At 53.5% G+C, this 19,033-nt stretch overlaps 1 protein-coding gene across 3 annotated transcripts in view; it reads left to right on the top strand.

Moving 5' to 3' along the window:
- Positions 1-18,692, top strand: part of WAS (WASP actin nucleation promoting factor) — a 47,379-nt gene extending 28,687 nt beyond the window's left edge. For 2 of the 3 annotated variants that reach the window (XM_075578296.1, XM_075578295.1), the window contains 10 exons: positions 10,134-10,220; positions 11,404-11,500; positions 13,800-13,841; positions 13,935-13,982; positions 14,174-14,357; positions 14,543-14,585; positions 14,817-14,970; positions 15,415-15,770; positions 15,843-15,948; positions 16,644-16,804. In XM_075578296.1, coding sequence (XP_075434411.1) covers positions 10,134-10,220; positions 11,404-11,500; positions 13,800-13,841; positions 13,935-13,982; positions 14,174-14,357; positions 14,543-14,585; positions 14,817-14,970; positions 15,415-15,770; positions 15,843-15,948; positions 16,644-16,699 — 1,173 coding nt within the window. In that variant the 3' untranslated portion in view covers positions 16,700-16,804. Of the gene's footprint in view, positions 1-10,133; positions 10,221-11,403; positions 11,501-13,799; positions 13,842-13,934; positions 13,983-14,173; positions 14,358-14,542; positions 14,586-14,816; positions 14,971-15,414; positions 15,771-15,842; positions 15,949-16,643 lie in introns of those variants that run through there. The other variant, XM_075578294.1, reaches the window with a different exon arrangement.
- Positions 18,693-19,033: the final 341 nt, after the last annotated feature.

The following is a 19,033-nucleotide window of genomic DNA, read 5'->3' on the forward strand; positions in this document are numbered from 1 at the left end:
GACGCAATCAGGGAAGAGGGAATAACAAACCCCCAATCAGAGACGCAATCAGGGAAGAGGGAATAACAAATCCCCCATCACAGACGCAATCAGGGAAGAGGAAATAACAAATCCCCAATCAGGGAAGAGGGAATAACAAATCCCCAATCAGAGACACAATCAGGGAAGAGGGAATAACAAATCCCCATCAGAGACACAATCAGGGAAGAGGGAATAACAAATCCCCAATCAGAGACGCAATCAGGGAAGAGGGAATAACAAATCCCCATCAGAGACGCAATCAGAGACGAGGGAATAACAAATCCCCAATCAGAGACGCAATCAGGGAAGAGGGAATAACAAATCCCCAATCAGAGACACAATCAGGGAAGAGGGAATAACAAATCCCCAATCAGGGAAGAGGGAATAACAAATCCCCCATCACAGACGCAATCAGGGAAGAGGGAATAACAAATCCCCAATCAGGGAAGAGGGAATAACAAATCCCCATCAGAGACATAATCAGGGAAGAGGGAATAACAAATCCCCATCAGAGACGCAATCAGGGAAGAGGGAATAACAAATCCCCAATCAGAGACGCAATCAGGGAAGAGGGAATAACAAATCCCCATCAGGGACGCAATCAGGGACGAGGGGATAACAAATCCCCAATCAGAGACGCAATCAGGGAAGAGGGAATAACAAATCCCCATCAGAGACACAATCAGGGAAGAGGGAATAACAAATCCCCAATCAGGGAAGAGGGAATAACAAATCCCCATCAGAGACACAATCAGGGAAGAGGGAATAACAAATCCCCAATCAGGGAAGGGGGGATAACAAATCCCCATCAGAGACATAATCAGGGAAGAGGGAATAACAAATCCCCATCAGAGACGCAATCAGGGACGAGGGGATAACAAATCCCCATCAGAGACGCAATCAGGGACGAGGGGATAACAAATCCCCATCAGAGACATAATCAGGGAAGAGGGAATAACAAATCCCCCATCAGAGACGCAATCAGGGAAGAGGGAATAACAAATCCCCAATCAGAGACGCAATCAGGGAAGAGGGAATAACAAATCCCCAATCAGAGACGCAATCAGGGAAGAGGGAATAACAAACCCCCAATCAGAGACGCAATCAGGGAAGAGGAAATAACAAATCCCCAATCAGAGACGCAATCAGGGAAGAGGGAATAACAAATCCCCCATCAGAGACGCAATCAGGGAAGAGGGAATAACAAACCCCCAATCAGAGACGCAATCAGGGAAGAGGGAATAACAAATCCCCATCAGAGACGCAATCAGGGAAGAGGAAATAACAAATCCCCAATCAGAGACGCAATCAGGGAAGAGGGAATAACAAATCCCCCATCACAGACGCAATCAGGGAAGAGGAAATAACAAATCCCCAATCAGAGACGCAATCAGGGACGAGGGAATAACAAATCCCCAATCAGAGACACAATCAGGGAAGAGGGAATAACAAATCCCCATCAGAGACGCAATCAGGGAAGAGGGAATAACAAACCCCCAATCAGAGACGCAATCAGGGAAGAGGGAATAACAAATCCCCATCAGAGACACAATCAGGGAAGAGGGAATAACAAATCCCCAATCAGGGAAGAGGGAATAACAAATCCCCATCAGAGATGCAATCAGGGAAGAGGGAATAACAAATCCTCATCAGAGACACAATCAGGGAAGAGGGAATAACAAATCCCCAATCAGGGAAGAGGGAATAACAAATCCCCCATCACAGACGCAATCAGGGAAGAGGGAATAACAAATCCCCAATCAGGGAAGAGGGAATAACAAATCCCCATCAGAGATGCAATCAGGGACGAGGGGATAACAAATCCCCAATCAGGGAAGAGGGAATAACAAATCCCCATCAGAGATGCAATCAGGGAAGAGGGAATAACAAATCCCCAATCAGGGAAGAGGGAATAACAAATCCCCATCAGAGACATAATCAGGGAAGAGGGAATAACAAATCCCCATCAGAGACGCAATCAGGGACGAGGGGATAACAAATCCCCAATCAGGGAAGAGGGAATAACAAATCCCCCATCACAGACGCAATCAGGGAAGAGGAAATAACAAATCCCCAATCAGAGACGCAATCAGGGACGAGGGAATAACAAATCCCCAATCAGAGACACAATCAGGGAAGAGGGAATAACAAATCCCCATCAGAGACGCAATCAGGGAAGAGGGAATAACAAATCCCCATCAGAGACACAATCAGGGAAGAGGGAATAACAAATCCCCAATCAGGGAAGAGGGAATAACAAATCCCCATCAGAGATGCAATCAGGGAAGAGGGAATAACAAATCCTCATCAGAGACACAATCAGGGAAGAGGGAATAACAAATCCCCAATCAGGGAAGAGGGAATAACAAATCCCCCATCACAGACGCAATCAGGGAAGAGGGAATAACAAATCCCCAATCAGGGAAGAGGGAATAACAAATCCCCATCAGAGATGCAATCAGGGACGAGGGGATAACAAATCCCCAATCAGGGAAGAGGGAATAACAAATCCCCATCAGAGATGCAATCAGGGAAGAGGGAATAACAAATCCCCAATCAGGGAAGAGGGAATAACAAATCCCCATCAGAGACATAATCAGGGAAGAGGGAATAACAAATCCCCATCAGAGACGCAATCAGGGACGAGGGGATAACAAATCCCCAATCAGGGAAGAGGGAATAACAAATCCCCATCAGAGATGCAATCAGGGAAGAGGGAATAACAAATCCCCAATCAGGGAAGAGGGAATAACAAATCCCCATCAGAGACATAATCAGGGAAGAGGGAATAACAAATCCCCATCAGAGACGCAATCAGGGACGAGGGGATAACAAATCCCCATCAGAGACGCAATCAGGGAAGAGGAAATAACAAATCCCCAATCAGAGACGCAATCAGGGAAGAGGGAATAACAAATCCCCATCAGAGACGCAATCAGGGACGAGGGAATAACAAACCCCCAATCAGAGACGCAATCAGGGAAGAGGGAATAACAAATCCCCATCAGAGACACAATCAGGGAAGAGGGAATAACAAATCCCCATCAGAGACGCAATCAGGGAAGAGGGAATAACAAATCCCCATCAGAGACGCAATCAGGGAAGAGGGAATAACAAATCCCCAATCAGGGAAGAGGGAATAACAAATCCCCATCAGAGACGCAATCAGGGACGAGGGAATAACAAATCCCCAATCAGGGAAGAGGGAATAACAAATCCTCATCAGAGATGCAATCAGGGAAGAGGGAATAACAAATCCTCATCAGAGACACAATCAGGGACGAGGGAATAACAAATCCCCAATCAGAGACGCAATCAGGGACGAGGGAATAACAAATCCCCAATCAGGGAAGAGGGAATAACAAATCCTCATCAGAGACACAATCAGGGAAGAGGGAATAACAAATCCCCATCAGAGACGCAATCAGGGAAGAGGGAATAACAAATCCCCAATCAGGGAAGAGGGAATAACAAATCCTCATCAGAGACACAATCAGGGAAGAGGGAATAACAAATCCCCAATCAGGGAAGAGGGAATAACAAATCCCCATCAGAGATGCAATCAGGGAAGAGGGAATAACAAATCCTCATCAGAGACACAATCAGGGAAGAGGGAATAACAAATCCCCAATCAGGGAAGAGGGAATAACAAATCCCCATCAGAGATGCAATCAGGGAAGGGGGAATAACAAATCCTCATCAGAGACACAATCAGGGAAGAGGGAATAACAAATCCCCAATCAGGGAAGAGGGAATAACAAATCCCCATCAGAGACATAATCAGGGAAGAGGGAATAACAAATCCCCATCAGGGACGCAATCAGGGACGAGGGGATAACAAATCCCCATCAGAGACGCAATCAGGGAAGAGGAAATAACAAATCCCCAATCAGAGACGCAATCAGGGAAGAGGGAATAACAAATCCCCATCAGAGACGCAATCAGGGACGAGGGAATAACAAATCCCCATCAGAGACACAATCAGGGAAGAGGGAATAACAAATCCCCAATCAGAGACACAATCAGGGAAGAGGGAATAACAAATCCCCATCAGAGACGCAATCAGGGACGAGGGAATAACAAACCCCCAATCAGAGATGCAATCAGGGAAGAGGGAATAACAAATCCCCATCAGAGACGCAATCAGGGAAGAGGGAATAACAAATCCCCCATCAGAGACGCAATCAGGGAAGAGGGAATAACAAATCCCCATCAGAGACGCAATCAGGGAAGAGGGAATAACAAATCCCCCATCAGAGACGCAATCAGGGACGAGGGAATAACAAATCCCCATCACAGACGCAATCAGGGAAGAGGGAATAACAAATCCCCAATCAGAGACGCAATCAGGGACGAGGGAATAACAAATCCCCAATCAGGGAAGAGGGAATAACAAATCCCCATCAGAGACGCAATCAGGGAAGAGGGAATAACAAACCCCCAATCAGAGACACAATCAGGGAAGAGGGAATAACAAATCCCCATCAGAGACGCAATCAGGGAAGAGGGAATAACAAATCCCCATCAGAGACGCAATCAGGGAAGAGGGAATAACAAACCCCCAATCAGAGACACAATCAGGGAAGAGGGAATAACAAATCCCCATCAGAGACGCAATCAGGGAAGAGGGAATAACAAATCCCCAATCAGGGAAGAGGGAATAAAAAATCCCCATCAGAGACACAATCAGGGACGAGGGAATAACAAACCCCCAATCAGAGACACAATCAGGGAAGAGGGAATAACAAATCCCCAATCAGAGACGCAATCAGGGAAGAGGGAATAACAAATCCACATCAGAGACGCAATCAGGGAAGAGGGAATAACAAATCCCCAATCAGAGATGCAATCAGGGAAGAGGGAATAACAAATCCCCATCAGAGACGCAATCAGGGAAGAGGGAATAACAAATCCCCATCAGAGACGCAATCAGGGAAGAGGGAATAACAAATCCCCAATCAGAGATGCAATCAGGGACGAGGGGATAACAAATCCCCATCAGAGACACAATCAGGGAAGAGGGAATAACAAATCCCCATCAGAGACGCAATCAGGGAAGAGGGAATAACAAATCCCCATCAGAGACGCAATCAGGGAATAGGGAATAACAAATCCCAATTGGAGACACAATCAGGGAAGAGGGAATAACAAATCCCCAATCAGAGACGCAATCAGGGAAGAGGGAATAACAAATCCCCAATCAGAGATGCAATCAGGGACGAGGGGATAACAAATCCCCATCAGAGACACAATCAGGGAAGAGGGAATAACAAATCCCCATCAGAGACGCAATCAGGGAAGAGGGAATAACAAATCCCCATCAGAGACGCAATCAGGGAATAGGGAATAACAAATCCCAATTGGAGACACAATCAGGGACGAGGGAATAACAAATCCCCATCAGAGACGCAATCAGGGAAGAGGGAATAACAAATCCCCAATCAGAGACGCAATCAGGGAAGAGGGAATAACAAATCCCCATCAGGGACGCAATCAGGGACGCAATCAGGGACGAGGGAATTATAAATCCCCATCAGAGACGCAATCAGGGACGAGGGGATAACAAATCCCCATCAGAGACGCAATCAGGGAAGAGGGAATAACAAATCCCCATCAGGGACGCAATCAGGGACGCAATCAGGGACGAGGGAATTATAAATCCCCATCAGAGACGCAATCAGGGACGAGGGGATAACAAATCCCCAATCAGAGACGCAATCAGGGAAGAGGGAATAACAAATCCCCATCAGAGACGCAATCAGGGACGAGGGAATAACAAATCCCCAATCAGGGAAGAGGGAATAAAAAATCCCCATCAGAGACACAATCAGGGAAGAGGGAATAACAAATCCCCATCAGAGACACAATCAGGGAAGAGGGAATAACAAATCCCAATCAGAGACACAATCAGGGACGAGGGAATAACAAACCCCCAATCAGAGACACAATCAGGGAAGAGGGAATAACAAATCCCCATCAGAGACGCAATCAGGGACGAGGGAATAACAAATCCTCATCAGAGACACAATCAGGGAAGAGGGAATAACAAATTCCCATCAGAGACGCAATCAGGGACGAGGGAATAACAAATCCCCAATCAGGGAAGAGGGAATAAAAAATCCCCATCAGAGACACAATCAGGGAAGAGGGAATAACAAATCCCCAATCAGAGACGCAATCAGGGAAGAGGGAATAACAAATCCCCATCAGAGACGCAATCAGGGACGAGGGGATAACAAATCCCCAATCAGAGACGCAATCAGGGACGAGGGAATAACGAATCCCCATCAGAGACGCAATCAGGGAAGAGGGAATAACAAATCCCCATCAGAGACGCAATCAGGGAAGAGGGAATAACAAATCCCCAATCAGAGACGCAATCAGGGAAGAGGGAATAACAAATCCCCATCAGAGACGCAATCAGGGACGAGGGAATTATAAATCCCCATCAGAGACGCAATCAGGGACGAGGGGATAACAAATCCCCAATCAGAGACGCAATCAGGGAAGAGGGAATAACAAATCCCCATCAGAGACGCAATCAGGGACGAGGGGATAACAAATCCCCAATCAGAGACGCAATCAGGGAAGAGGGAATAACAAATCCCCATCAGAGACGCAATCAGGGAAGAGGGAATAACAAATCCCCATCAGAGACGCAATCAGGGAAGAGGGAATAACAAATCCCAATCAGAGACACAATCAGGGACGAGGGAATAACAAACCCCCAATCAGAGACACAATCAGGGAAGAGGGAATAACAAACCCCCAATCAGAGACACAATCAGGGAAGAGGGAATAACAAACCCCCAATCAGAGACACAATCAGGGAAGAGGGAATAACAAATCCCCATCAGAGACGCAATCAGGGAAGAGGGAATAACAAATCCCCATCAGAGACGCAATCAGGGAAGAGGGAATAACAAATCCCCAATCAGAGACGCAATCAGGGAAGAGGGAATAACAAATCCCCAATCAGAGACGCAATCAGGGAAGAGGGAATAACAAATCCCCAATCAGAGACGCAATCAGGGAAGAGGGAATAACAAATCCCCAATCAGAGACGCAATCAGGGACGAGGGAATAACAAATCCCCATCAGAGACGCAATCAGGGACGAGGGAATAATAAATCCCAATCAGAGACGCAATCAGGGACGAGGGGATAACAAATCCCCAATCAGAGACGCAATCAGGGACGAGGGAATAATAAATCCCCATCAGAGACGCAATCAGGGACGAGGGAATTATAAATCCCAATCAGAGACGCAATCAGGGACGAGGGGATAACAAATCCCCAATCAGAGACACAATCAGGGACGAGGGAATAATAAATCCCAATCAGAGACGCAATCAGGGACGAGGGGATAACAAATCCCCAATCAGAGACGCAATCAGGGACGAGGGAATAATAAATCCCCATCAGAGACGCAATCAGGGACGAGGGAATTATAAATCCCAATCAGAGACGCAATCAGGGAAGAGGGAATAACAAATCCCCAATCAGAGACACAATTAGGGACGAGGGAATAACAAATCCCCAATCAGAGACGCAATCAGGGAAGAGGGAATAACAAATCCCCATCAGAGACGCAATCAGGGATGAGGGAATAACAAATCCCCCATCAGAGACGCAATCAGGGAAGAGGGAATAACAAACCCCCATCAGAGACGCAATCAGGGACGAGGGGATAACAAATCCCCATCAGAGACGCAATCAGGGAAGAGGGAATAACAAATCCCCAATCAGAGACGCAATCAGGGACGAGGGAATAACAAATCCCCATCAGAGACACAATCAGGGACGAGGGAATAACAAATCCCCAATCAGAGACGCAATCAGGGACGAGGGAATAACAAATCCCCAATCAGAGACGCAATCAGGGACGAGGGAATAACAAATCCCCAATCAGAGACGCAATCAGGGACGAGGGAATAACAAATCCCCAATCAGAGACGCAATCAGGGAAGAGGGAATAACAAATCCCCATCAGAGACGCAATCAGGGACGAGGGAATAACAAATCCCCCATCAGAGACGCAATCAGGGAAGAGGGAATAACAAATCCCCAATCAGGGAAGAGGGAATAACAAATCCCCATCAGAGACACAATCAGGGACGAGGGAATAACAAATCCCCATCAGAGACGCAATCAGGGACGAGGGAATAACAAATCCCCATCAGAGACGCAATCAGGGAAGAGGGAATAACAAACCCCCATCAGAGACGCAATCAGGGACGAGGGGATAACAAATCCCCATCAGAGACGCAATCAGGGAAGAGGGAATAACAAATCCCCAATCAGAGACGCAATCAGGGACGAGGGAATAACAAATCCCCATCAGAGACACAATCAGGGACGAGGGAATAACAAATCCCCAATCAGAGACACAATCAGGGACGAGGGAATAACAAATCCCCATCAGAGACGCAATCAGGGACGAGGGAATAACAAATCCCCCATCAGAGACGCAATCAGGGAAGAGGGAATAACAAATCCCCAATCAGGGAAGAGGGAATAACAAATCCCCATCAGAGACACAATCAGGGACGAGGGAATAACAAATCCCCATCAGAGACGCAATCAGGGACGAGGGAATAACAAATCCCCATCAGAGACGCAATCAGGGATGAGGGGATAACAAATCCCCATCACAGACGCAATCAGGGACGAGGGAATAACAAATCCCCATCAGAGACGCAATCAGGGAAGAGGGAATAACAAATCCCCATCAGAGACACAATCAGAGACGAGGGAATAACAAATCCCCAATCAGAGACACAATCAGGGAAGAGGGAATAACAAATCCCCAATCAGAGACGCAATCAGGGAAGAGGGAATAACAAATCCCCAATCAGAGACGCAATCAGGGAAGAGGGAATAACAAATCCCCAATCAGAGACGCAATCAGGGAAGAGGGAATAACAAATCCCCATCAGAGACGCAATCAGGGATGAGGGGATAACAAATCCCCATCACAGACGCAATCAGGGACGAGGGAATAACAAATCCCCATCAGAGACGCAATCAGGGAAGAGGGAATAACAAATCCCCATCAGAGACACAATCAGAGACGAGGGAATAACAAATCCCCAATCAGAGACACAATCAGGGAAGAGGGAATAACAAATCCCCAATCAGAGACGCAATCAGGGAAGAGGGAATAACAAATCCCCAATCAGAGACGCAATCAGGGAAGAGGGAATAACAAATCCTCATCAGAGACGCAAAGTGGACATAGATATTTTTTTTTCACTTCAACGTTTTTTTAACCTATGAGGCCATAGTGCCTAATACACAAATACATTCAATTGCAGCAAAGACTTTTCTCAGAAATATATTCCTAAAAAGCCAATACTGTACATTGCATTTATCTATTAGTTTGTAAGAGATTGTTTGCTTTAATCGTTATGTTTTATTATGTGTTGATTATATTTAAGGTTTATTGTTCAAGCTTGAACAAGGTTTTAGGTATACTGAACTTGAAGTTTGATATTTGTCGTTATTATTATTATCTGTATAACTATGTATAATTTTTATATTAAATTCTTTTATGATTTAAACTGCATATTTTTTATATTTAGGAACCTCGGTACAACTTGCACTATAAAAACTTAAGGTTCTATTAATACTTAGATTGTATGTGCTAGGGTGTTCTTCTTATTGCATGTGTATGCCTGTGCGTGTGTAAGTGTGTGCCTGTGGGGATGTACGTGTGTGTGCCTGTGGAGATGTGTGTGTGTATGCCCGTGCGTGTGTACGTGTGTGCCTTTGGGGATATACGTGTGTGTGCCTGTGGGGATGTGTGTGTGTGCCTGTGGGGATGTACGAGTGTGTGCCTGTGGAGATGTGTGTATGTGCCTGTGGGGATGTGTGTGTGTAGGTGTGTGCCTTTGGGGATGTACGTGTGTGCCTGTGGAGATGTGTGTGTAGGTGTGTGCCTTTGGCGATGTACGTGTGTGTGCCTGTGGAGATGTGTGTGTGTGCCTGTGGGGATGTGTGCCTGTGGGGATGTGTGTGCCTATGCGTGTGTGGGGATGTGTGTGCCTATGCGTGTGTATGTGTGTGCATCTCTCTGCAGGGTGCTGAGCAGTTTCACTCCCTCTCTTGCAGGACGAGAAGATGGTTTGGGAGCAGGAGTTGTATCAGCAGCTCCTGTATGTTACAGCCCGGCCGTACTTCCATACCTTCCCCTCAGATGTGAGTTCCACTACCTCTCCTCTGCCCAGCACTCGTGGCTGAGAGGACAGGCTGCGTGTCCCTGTGTGTGTGTGCAGTGACAGGAGGGGACAGGCTGCGTGTCCCTGTGTGTGTGTGCAGTGACAGGAGGGGACAGGCTGCGTGTCCCTGTGTGTGTGTGTGCAGTGACAGGAGGGGACAGGCTGCGTGTCCCTGTGTGTGTGTGCAGTGACAGGAGGGGACAGGCTGCGTGTCCCTGTGTGTGTGTGCAGTGACAGGAGGGGAGAGGCTGCATGTCCCTGTGTGTGTGTTTGTGTGTGTGTGTGTGCAGTGACAGGAGGGGACAGGCTGTGTGTCCCTGTGTGTGTGTGTGTGTGCAGTGACAGGATGGGACAGGCAGCATGTCCCTGTGTGTGTGCAGTGACAGGAGGGGACAGGCTGCGTGTCCCTGTGTGTGTGTGTGTGCAGTGACAGGAGGGGACAGGCTGCATGTCCCTGTGTGTGTGCAGTGACTAGAGGGGACAGGCTGTGTCCCTGTGTGTGTGTGTGTGTGTGTGTGTGCAGTGACAGGAGGGGACAGGCTGCATGTCCCTGTGTGTGTGCAGTGACTAGAGGGGACAGGCTGTGTCCCTGTGTGTGTGCAGTGACAGGAGGGGACAGGCTGCGTGTCCCTGTGTGTGCAGTGACATGATGGGACAGGCTGCGTGTCCCTGTGTGTGCAGTGACAGGAGGGGACAGGCTGCGTGTCCCTGTGTGTGCAGTGACTAGAGGAGGCAGGCTGCATGTCCCTGTGTGTGCAGTGACACGTGGGGACAGGCTGTGTCCCTGTGTGTGCGCAGTGACTGGGGGGGACAGGCTGTGTCCCTGTGTGTGCGCAGTGACTGGGGGGGACAGGCTGTGTCCCTGTGTGTGCGCAGTGATTGGAGGGGACAGGCTGCGTGTCCCTGTGTGTCCAGTGACAGGAGGGGACAGGCTGCGTGTCCCTGTGTGTGTGCAGTGATTGGAGGGGACAGGCTGCGTGTCCCTGTGTGTCCTGTGACAGGTGGGGACAGGCTGTGTCCCTGTGTGTGCGCAGTGACTGGGGGGGACAGGCTGTGTCCCTGTGTGTGTGCAGTGACAGGAGGGGACAGGCTGCGTGTCCCTGTGTGTGTTGGTGCTGTGACTGGAGGGGACAGTGGTCTGTAATAAGATCTCGCTCTCTCAGCACTGCCAGGCCGGGCTGAGCTTTGCGGATGAGGACGAAGCTGCTGCTTTTCAAGAAGTTGTGGAAGAAAAGTTACAGAAGAGACAACATAAGCAAGGTACAGAGGAGCCTGTCAGCCGCGCGCAGAGGCGCATAACAGGAATACGTGCAGCTTGCATAATAAGGCAGCACCCAGTGATACTAGTGAATTTTTATAGTGAAAAATAATATACAAAGTGCAATATAATCCCAATAAATTTATGGTGTGAAAAAGAATGTTTTATATATATATATATACAGTGTTCGACAAACCTATACATTTGCTCGCCCCGGGCGAGTGGATTTAACATTGTGGCGAGCTCCTATTGGCCCAAGCAGCACACGTTTGGTACTAGGTGGCGAGTAGATTTTTTGGTGATTTGTCGACCACTGTGTGTGTATATATATATATATATATATATATATATATATATATATATATTATACTATATTAGTGAAAGCACTGTGTGCCTGTCTGGATGTCCTGTGTCCCTAGGGGAAATCTCATTGGTCCCTTGGCCCGCCCGCCCGCCCCCGCACACCTCTCATTGGCCTGAGGCGGAGTGACGGGCCAAAGGGGAGGGGGACACACACACACACACTCTCTCTGTTGCTTGGCCTCACTCTCCCCCGTCGACCGCAGCTCATCTTCCCCCCCCCTCTCCCCTCTCCCGGTGCCCCTCACTCTCTCCCCCACCTCCCCCAAACCCGCACGCTCCGCAACATCCCCAGCCACACTATCACGTGCGCTCCCGGACGGAGGGGAAGCGCGGGCCGTGCCTCCTGCACTCACCCTCACGTGGCGCGGGTCTCCTGCCCCAGCCTGCCACTCTTGCTCCCCGCCAGCTTCCGAACCCACCTCCTGCCCCAGCCTGATGCCACGGGGATATCCGTGCCAGGAGGAGAACCGTCTGCCGCCAGGAAATACCACCAAGGTAAGTTACCCACCGTCTCCCACCCACCCACTGTCACCCAGTCAAAGTCACCCACCAGTCACCCACACACCCACCCAGTCACTCACTCACCCACTTTCCCCCAGTCACCCACTTTCCCCCAGTCACCCTCTTTCCCCCAGTCACCCACTTTCCCCCAGTCACCCACTTTCCCCCAGTCACCCACTTTCCCCCAGTCACCCACTTTCCCCCAGTCACCCACTTTCCCTGTCACCCTCTTTCCCCCAGTCACCCTCTTTCCCCCAGTCACCCACTTTCCCCCAGTCACCCACTTTCCCCCAGTCACCCACTTTCCCCCAGTCACCCTCTTTCCCCCAGTCACCCACTTTCCCCCAGTCACCCACTTTCCCCCAGTCACCCACTTTCCCCCAGTCACCCACTTTCCCCCAGTCACCCACTTTCCCCCAGTCACCCTCTTTCCCCCAGTCACCCTCTTTCCCCCAGTCACCCTCTTTCCCCCAGTCACCCACTTTCCCCCAGTCACCCACTTTCCCCCAGTCAAACTCACTCACCCACCCACCCACCCAGCGACCCAAAGTCACCCACCCACCCAGCGACCCAACGTCAAACCGACCCAAAGTCACCCACCCACTCAGTCACCGACCCACCCACCCACTCAGTCACCGACCCACCCACCCACTCAGTTACCGACCCACCCACCTACTCAGTCACCCATCCACCCACACACTCAGTCAACTGAGTCACCCACCTAGCTGTCAAGGGGGGGGGAAGCCCAACCCTGTCGCCCGCCCCCCCAAAATTACATCCCGGGCAACGCGGGGTATATCAGCTAGTATATATATAAAGAGGTATAGGGAACATATGCAGTGTAGTGTGGGACTTGCACTTATTATGGTTTACCTTGACGTTTGGTGTGCGGGCTTGTGATGCTTTGGCCAAAATATCTAACTAAAAAAACATATTTTATTAGTATTAGCATTATTATTAGTACTGAAGCATTATTTCTTGTAATTATTACCATGTATGTTCTGTCATTTGGATGTAGCACTGGGCACCCCCTGTCGTTTGCTATATATATATATATATATATATATATATATATATATATATATATATATGAAACCCTGCTTAGTGGATTGCTTTTCCAATCCTGTGTTCACCGTTCTCCAGATCTTGGGGGGCTCAGATGTATACGAGTCTCTACACTGTCACAAACATATTGCACTATTGTGTGTTCTTTTGTATTTTTCATATACATCTGCGCCCCCAAATATATGGAGAACTAGACCAGTCCTAGAGGCGCTGCCCAGTTTGATGTCCGCTGCTTTTGGGACAGAATCAGTTTGAGGTGTATCTCTCGTTGCCCCACTTAGTACCTGTACCTGAGATTACACTGTAAGAATGAGCGTTACATGCAGGGGTTGGGTACTGTATATAAGATTGTCTGTGCTCTTCTCTCCTCAGACAAATGGCAGACTGCGCCCCCCCCTCCTCCCGTGTCCAACGGTAAGACCCCCCCCCCCCTCCCTACGCCCCCTGCCTTCTGGGTGTCTACAGCTGGGCCAATACTTTTGTAACCTGCTCATTCCCCCTGCACAGAGAGAAGCACCCTGCCCCTGCCACCACCCCCGGGAACACTCTCGAATGGTAAGATCCCCAAAGGGGTAAGTCAGGCGAATGAAGGGGGGAGGCAGGGAAGGGGGGGGGAGAGGAAAGAGACAAATATCAGATGAGACCGGAGATACGGGGAATTAGAGATACGTGGTGAGAGTGATTTGAAACTCGTGGTTTGTGTGTGCTGCTCTGTCTTATATAACCATGTGTGCTAATACTTCCAGGACCCCCAAGCCAGCAGAATCTCTCCCCCGCCCCCAGCCTAAACCTGCCCGTGCTCAGCATCCCAAATCCAGACATCACGTCCACCAGGTACCGTGCTCTGCCCGCGCCCAGCACCAGCGACAAGAGCAAGAAGGGCAAGAAGAAGTTCTCCAAGGCGGACATCGGAGCTCCCAGCGGCTTCAAGTAAGACACCGAAGGATCTAAAAGCCGGGCAGCGCGCACAAGAAGGGGCGCGCTTTACCTACGGCGAGATGTTCTTATATAGGAGGGCGATCCTATCACAGGTGTTGCTCCCAAATGAAGGGGCACCTGGGGGTGTGGAGATGTTCTGATGTGGGGGTGACAGGTTATCTGCTTCCTGTTCACAGACATGTCAGCCACGTAGGATGGGATCCCAACAGCGGGTTTGATGTAAGTATTTCCCAGAGCTCCATCCTACAGTTCTCACTCTTTCTTTCTACTCCCCCCCCCCTTTACAAGTTCATCTCCCTTTCCTACCCATAGCCTGTCTGTAATTGCCCCCACATCTCTTCTTCTTACGTCCCATATACTTGACTCCCAACCTTTCCATGTAATAATATTGGTAAGAACGCTGCATGTTCCCCTCACTCTGAGCGCGTCTCCCTGTGCTCCCTACCCCAGGTCAACGCTCTGGACCCGGAGCTGCGCAATCTCTTCAGTCGCGCGGGGATCAGCGACGCTCAGCTGGCAGACGCAGAGACCTCCAAACTTATCTACGATTTCATAGAACAGCAGGGGGGAGTGGAGGCGGTGAAGCAGGAGATGAGGAGGAGCGGTGAGAGGACAAGAGCGAGAACCAGACAGAGAGAAAGACAGAGACAGACAGGCAGGCACAGGACTGGAAGACAGAGACAGACAGGCAGGCACAGGACTGGAAGACAGAGACAGACAGGCAGGCACAGGACTGGAAGACAGAGACAGACAGGCAGGCACAGGACTGGAAGACAGAGACAGACAGGCAGGCACAGGACTGGAAGACAGAGACAGACAGGCAGGCACAGGACTGGAAGACAGAGACAGACAGGCAGGCACAGGACTGGAAGACAGAGACAGACAGGCAGGCACAGGACTGGAAGACAGAGACAGACAGGCAGGCACAGGACTGGAAGACAGAGACAGACAGGCAGGCAGGCACAGGACTGGAAGAAAGAGACAGACAGGGAATGCAAGAGATAGGGACTGAAGTATGAAGTTATTCCATCTTGTTTTCTCTATACAGATCCCGCTGCACCTCCCCCTCCCCCTCCCTCCCGCACAGCCCCACTCCCTCCCCCCGTCTCCCAGGGGAGGGGCAGATCGGGACCCCTGCCCCCTACTCCATCCCGTGGATCCTCTGTCCCCCCACCTCCCCCCTCACGGAGCACTCCCCCTCCCCCACCTCCGATATCCCGCTCAGGAGCTCCACCTCCCCCGCCTCCGCCACCACCGCTCCCGGCTCCAGAACCCATCGTGGATAGCCCCCCTCCTCCTCCTCCCCCTTCTCTGTCAGGGGTTCAGAGTTCACCGACGCCAGCTCCGGCTAGGGGCCGCGGAGGTCTCCTGGACCAGATCAGACAGGGGATCCAGCTGAACAAGGTGAGTGTGGGAGGATGGGGGCGACTTTCGCCTGGATGGTGAGGATGTGTGGTCACCCCTGTGATGTTACAGGTCACGGACACTGGGGAGGCTCCAACCTCCCCCCAGGAGAGCGCCGGCCTAGTGGGGGCTCTGATGCACGTCATGCAAAAGCGGAGCAAAGCCATTCACTCTTCAGGTAACGCAGAGCAGCGCCGCCCTCCCGCAGAGCGCCGCCCGCCCTCCTCCCGCAGAGCGCCGGCCGCCCTCCTCCCGCAGAGCGTCGCCCGCCCTCCTCCCGCAGAGCGTCGCCCGCCCTCCTCCCGCAGAGCGCCGGCCGCCCTCCTCCCGCAGAGCGTCGCCCGCCCTCCTCCCGCAGAGCGTCGCCCGCCCTCCTCCCGCAGAGCGTCGCCCGCCCTCCTCCCGCAGAGCGTCGCCCGCCCTCCTCCCGCAGAGCGTCGCCCGCCCTCCTCCCGCAGAGCGTCGCCCGCCCTCCTCCCGCAGAGCGCCGGCCGCCCTCCTCCCGCAGAGCGTCGCCCGCCCTCCTCCCGCAGAGCGTGGCCCGCCCTCCTCCCGCAGAGCGCCGGCCGCCCTCCTCCCGCAGAGCGTCGCCCGCCCTCCTCCCGCAGAGCGTCGCCCGCCCTCCTCCCGCAGAGCGTGGCCCGCCCTCCTCCCGCAGAGCGCCGGCCGCCCTCCTCCCGCAGAGCGCCGGCCGCCCTCCTCCCGCAGAGCGCCGGCCGCCCTCCTCCCGCAGAGCGTCGCCCGCCCTCCTCCCGCAGAGCGTCGCCCGCCCTCCTCCCGCAGAGCGTCGCCCGCCCTCCTCCCGCAGAGCGTCAATCCCTTAACTCCTCCCTATTGTGCAATGTACTGATTCCCGGCTTTATTGGTCCCTAGATGACGATGACGATGACGGCGGGGACGATGATGAAGATGATGAATGGGACGACTGAACAATGTTTATGGACATTCTCCCCCGAGCACTTTCACCTGTTATTACAAACCGGCCGCCCCGCTCTGCCTTCTCCCAGGCCCCAACTGCCCCCGGCCGCCCCGCTCTGCCTTCTCCAGGCCCCAACTGCCCCCGGCCGCCCCGCTCTGCCTTCTCCCAGGCCCCAACTGCCCCCGGCCGCCCCGCTCTGCCTTCTCCAGGCCCCAACTGCCCCCGGCCGCCCCGCTCTGCCTTCTCCCAGGCCCAAACTGCCCCCGGCCGCCCCGCTCTGCCTTCTCCAGGCCCCAACTGCCCCCGGCCGCCCCGCTCTGCCTTCTCCCAGGCCCAAACTGCCCCCGGCCGCCCCGCTCTGCCTTCTCCCAGGCCCCAACTGCCCCCGGCCGCCCCGCTCTGCCTTCTCCCAGGCCCCAACTGCCCCCGGCCGCCCCGCTCTGCCTTCTCCAGGCCCCAACTGCCCCCGGCCGCCCCGCTCTGCCTTCTCCAGGCCCCAACTGCCCCCGGCCGCCCCGCTCTGCCTTCTCCCAGGCCCCAACTGCCCCCGGCCGCCCCGCTCTGCCTTCTCCCAGGCCCCAACTGCCCCCGGCCGCCCCGCTCTGCCTTCTCCCAGGCCCCAACTGCCCCCTGCCGCCCCGCTCTGCCTTCTCCCAGGCCCCAACTGCCCCCGGCCGCCCCGCTCTGCCTTCTCCCAGGCCCCAACTGCCCCCGGCCGCCCCGCTCTGCCTTCTCCCAGGCCCCAACTGCCCCCGGCCGCCCCGCTCTGCCTTCTCCCAGGCCCCAACTGCCCCGGCCGCCCCGCTCTGCCTTCTCCCAGCCCCAACTGCCCCCGGCCGCCCCGCTCTGCCTTCTCCCAGGCCCCAACTGCCCCCGGCCGCCCCGCTCTGCCTTCTCCCAGCCCCAACTGCCCCCGGCCGCCCCGCTCTGCCTTCTCCCAGCCCCAACTGCCCCCGGCCGCCCCGCTCTGCCTTCTCCCAGGCCCCAACTGCCCCCGGCCGCCCCGCTCTGCCTTCTCCAGGCCCCAACTGCCCCCGGCCGCCCCGCTCTGCCTTCTCCCAGGCCCCAACTGCCCCCGGCCGCCCCGCTCTGCCTTCTCCCAGGCCCCAACTGCCCCCGGCCGCCCCGCTCTGCCTTCTCCCAGGCCCCAACTGCCCCCGGCCGCCCCGCTCTGCCTTCTCCCAGGCCCCAACTGCCCCCGGCCGCCCCGCTCTGCCTTCTCCCAGGCCCCAACTGCCCCCGGCCGCCCCGCTCTGCCTTCTCCCAGGCCCCAACTGCCCCCGGCCGCCCCGCTCTGCCTTCTCCCAGGCCCCAACTGCCCCCGGCCGCCCCACTCTGCCTTCTCCCAGGCCCCAACTGCCCCCGGCCGCCCCGCTCTGCCTTCTCCCAGGCCCCAACTGCCCCCGGCCGCCCCACTCCGCCTCCCCCCGGCCGCCCCGCTCCGTCTCCCCCCGTCCGCCCCACTCCGTCTCCCCCCGGGCCGCCCCGCTCTGCCTTCTCCCCCCGTTCTGACTGCCCCTGGCCGCCCCGTCTCCCCCTGGCGCCCAGATCTGCCTCCCCCAGCTCCTCCTCTCCCCAGCCGCCCCACCTTCCCCCAAACTCCCTGCTCTGCCCCCCTGCAGACTACCCGCTCTGCCTCCTCCTAGTCCCCCGCCTCCCCCCAGAACCTCTGCTCCACCTCCCCCCAGAACCCCTGCTCCACCTCCCCCCAGAACCTCTGCTCCACCTCCACCCAGAACCTCTGCTCCACCTCCCCCCAGAACCTCTGCTCCACCTCCCCCCAGGAGCCCTGCTCCACCTCCCCCCAGAACCCCTGCTCCACCTCCCCCCAGAACCCCTGCTCCACCTCCCCCCAGAACCCCTGCTCCACCTCCCCCCAGAACCCCTGCTCCACCTCCCCCCAGAACCCCTGCTCCACCTCCCCCCAGAACCTCTGCTCCACCTCCCCCCAGAACCTCTGCTCCACCTCCCCCCAGACCCCCCCCCCCCCCGCTCCACATAAATATAATACAACAAATAAATACTTATCTGTGAAAGAAATGTGGTGGGCACATAAAAGATGGCAACTCAGATGAGGAAAGGCATCCGGGTAGGAGTGATACAACCAGTGCATACAGCATCTCTATTCCCAGACGTACCTCGTGACCACAAGCGGCCCCCACAGGAACATCAATTAGGGAGCGATGTTAATGGAAGGTCCCGGGAAACCGACACATTACAGTAACACCTCCAAACCCCGGCGTCATCATTTAAAGGGTCCGTCCTTCCCAGGTCAAAGTGTACTTACCTATTCTCTGCCTAAATCTGACGGTTTGTTCACGATGAGCGGACACTGAAGAGGACA

The sequence above is a fragment of the Ascaphus truei genome, chromosome 21 (genome assembly GCF_040206685.1).
Source record: "Ascaphus truei isolate aAscTru1 chromosome 21, aAscTru1.hap1, whole genome shotgun sequence".
NCBI lineage: Eukaryota > Metazoa > Chordata > Amphibia > Anura > Ascaphidae > Ascaphus > Ascaphus truei.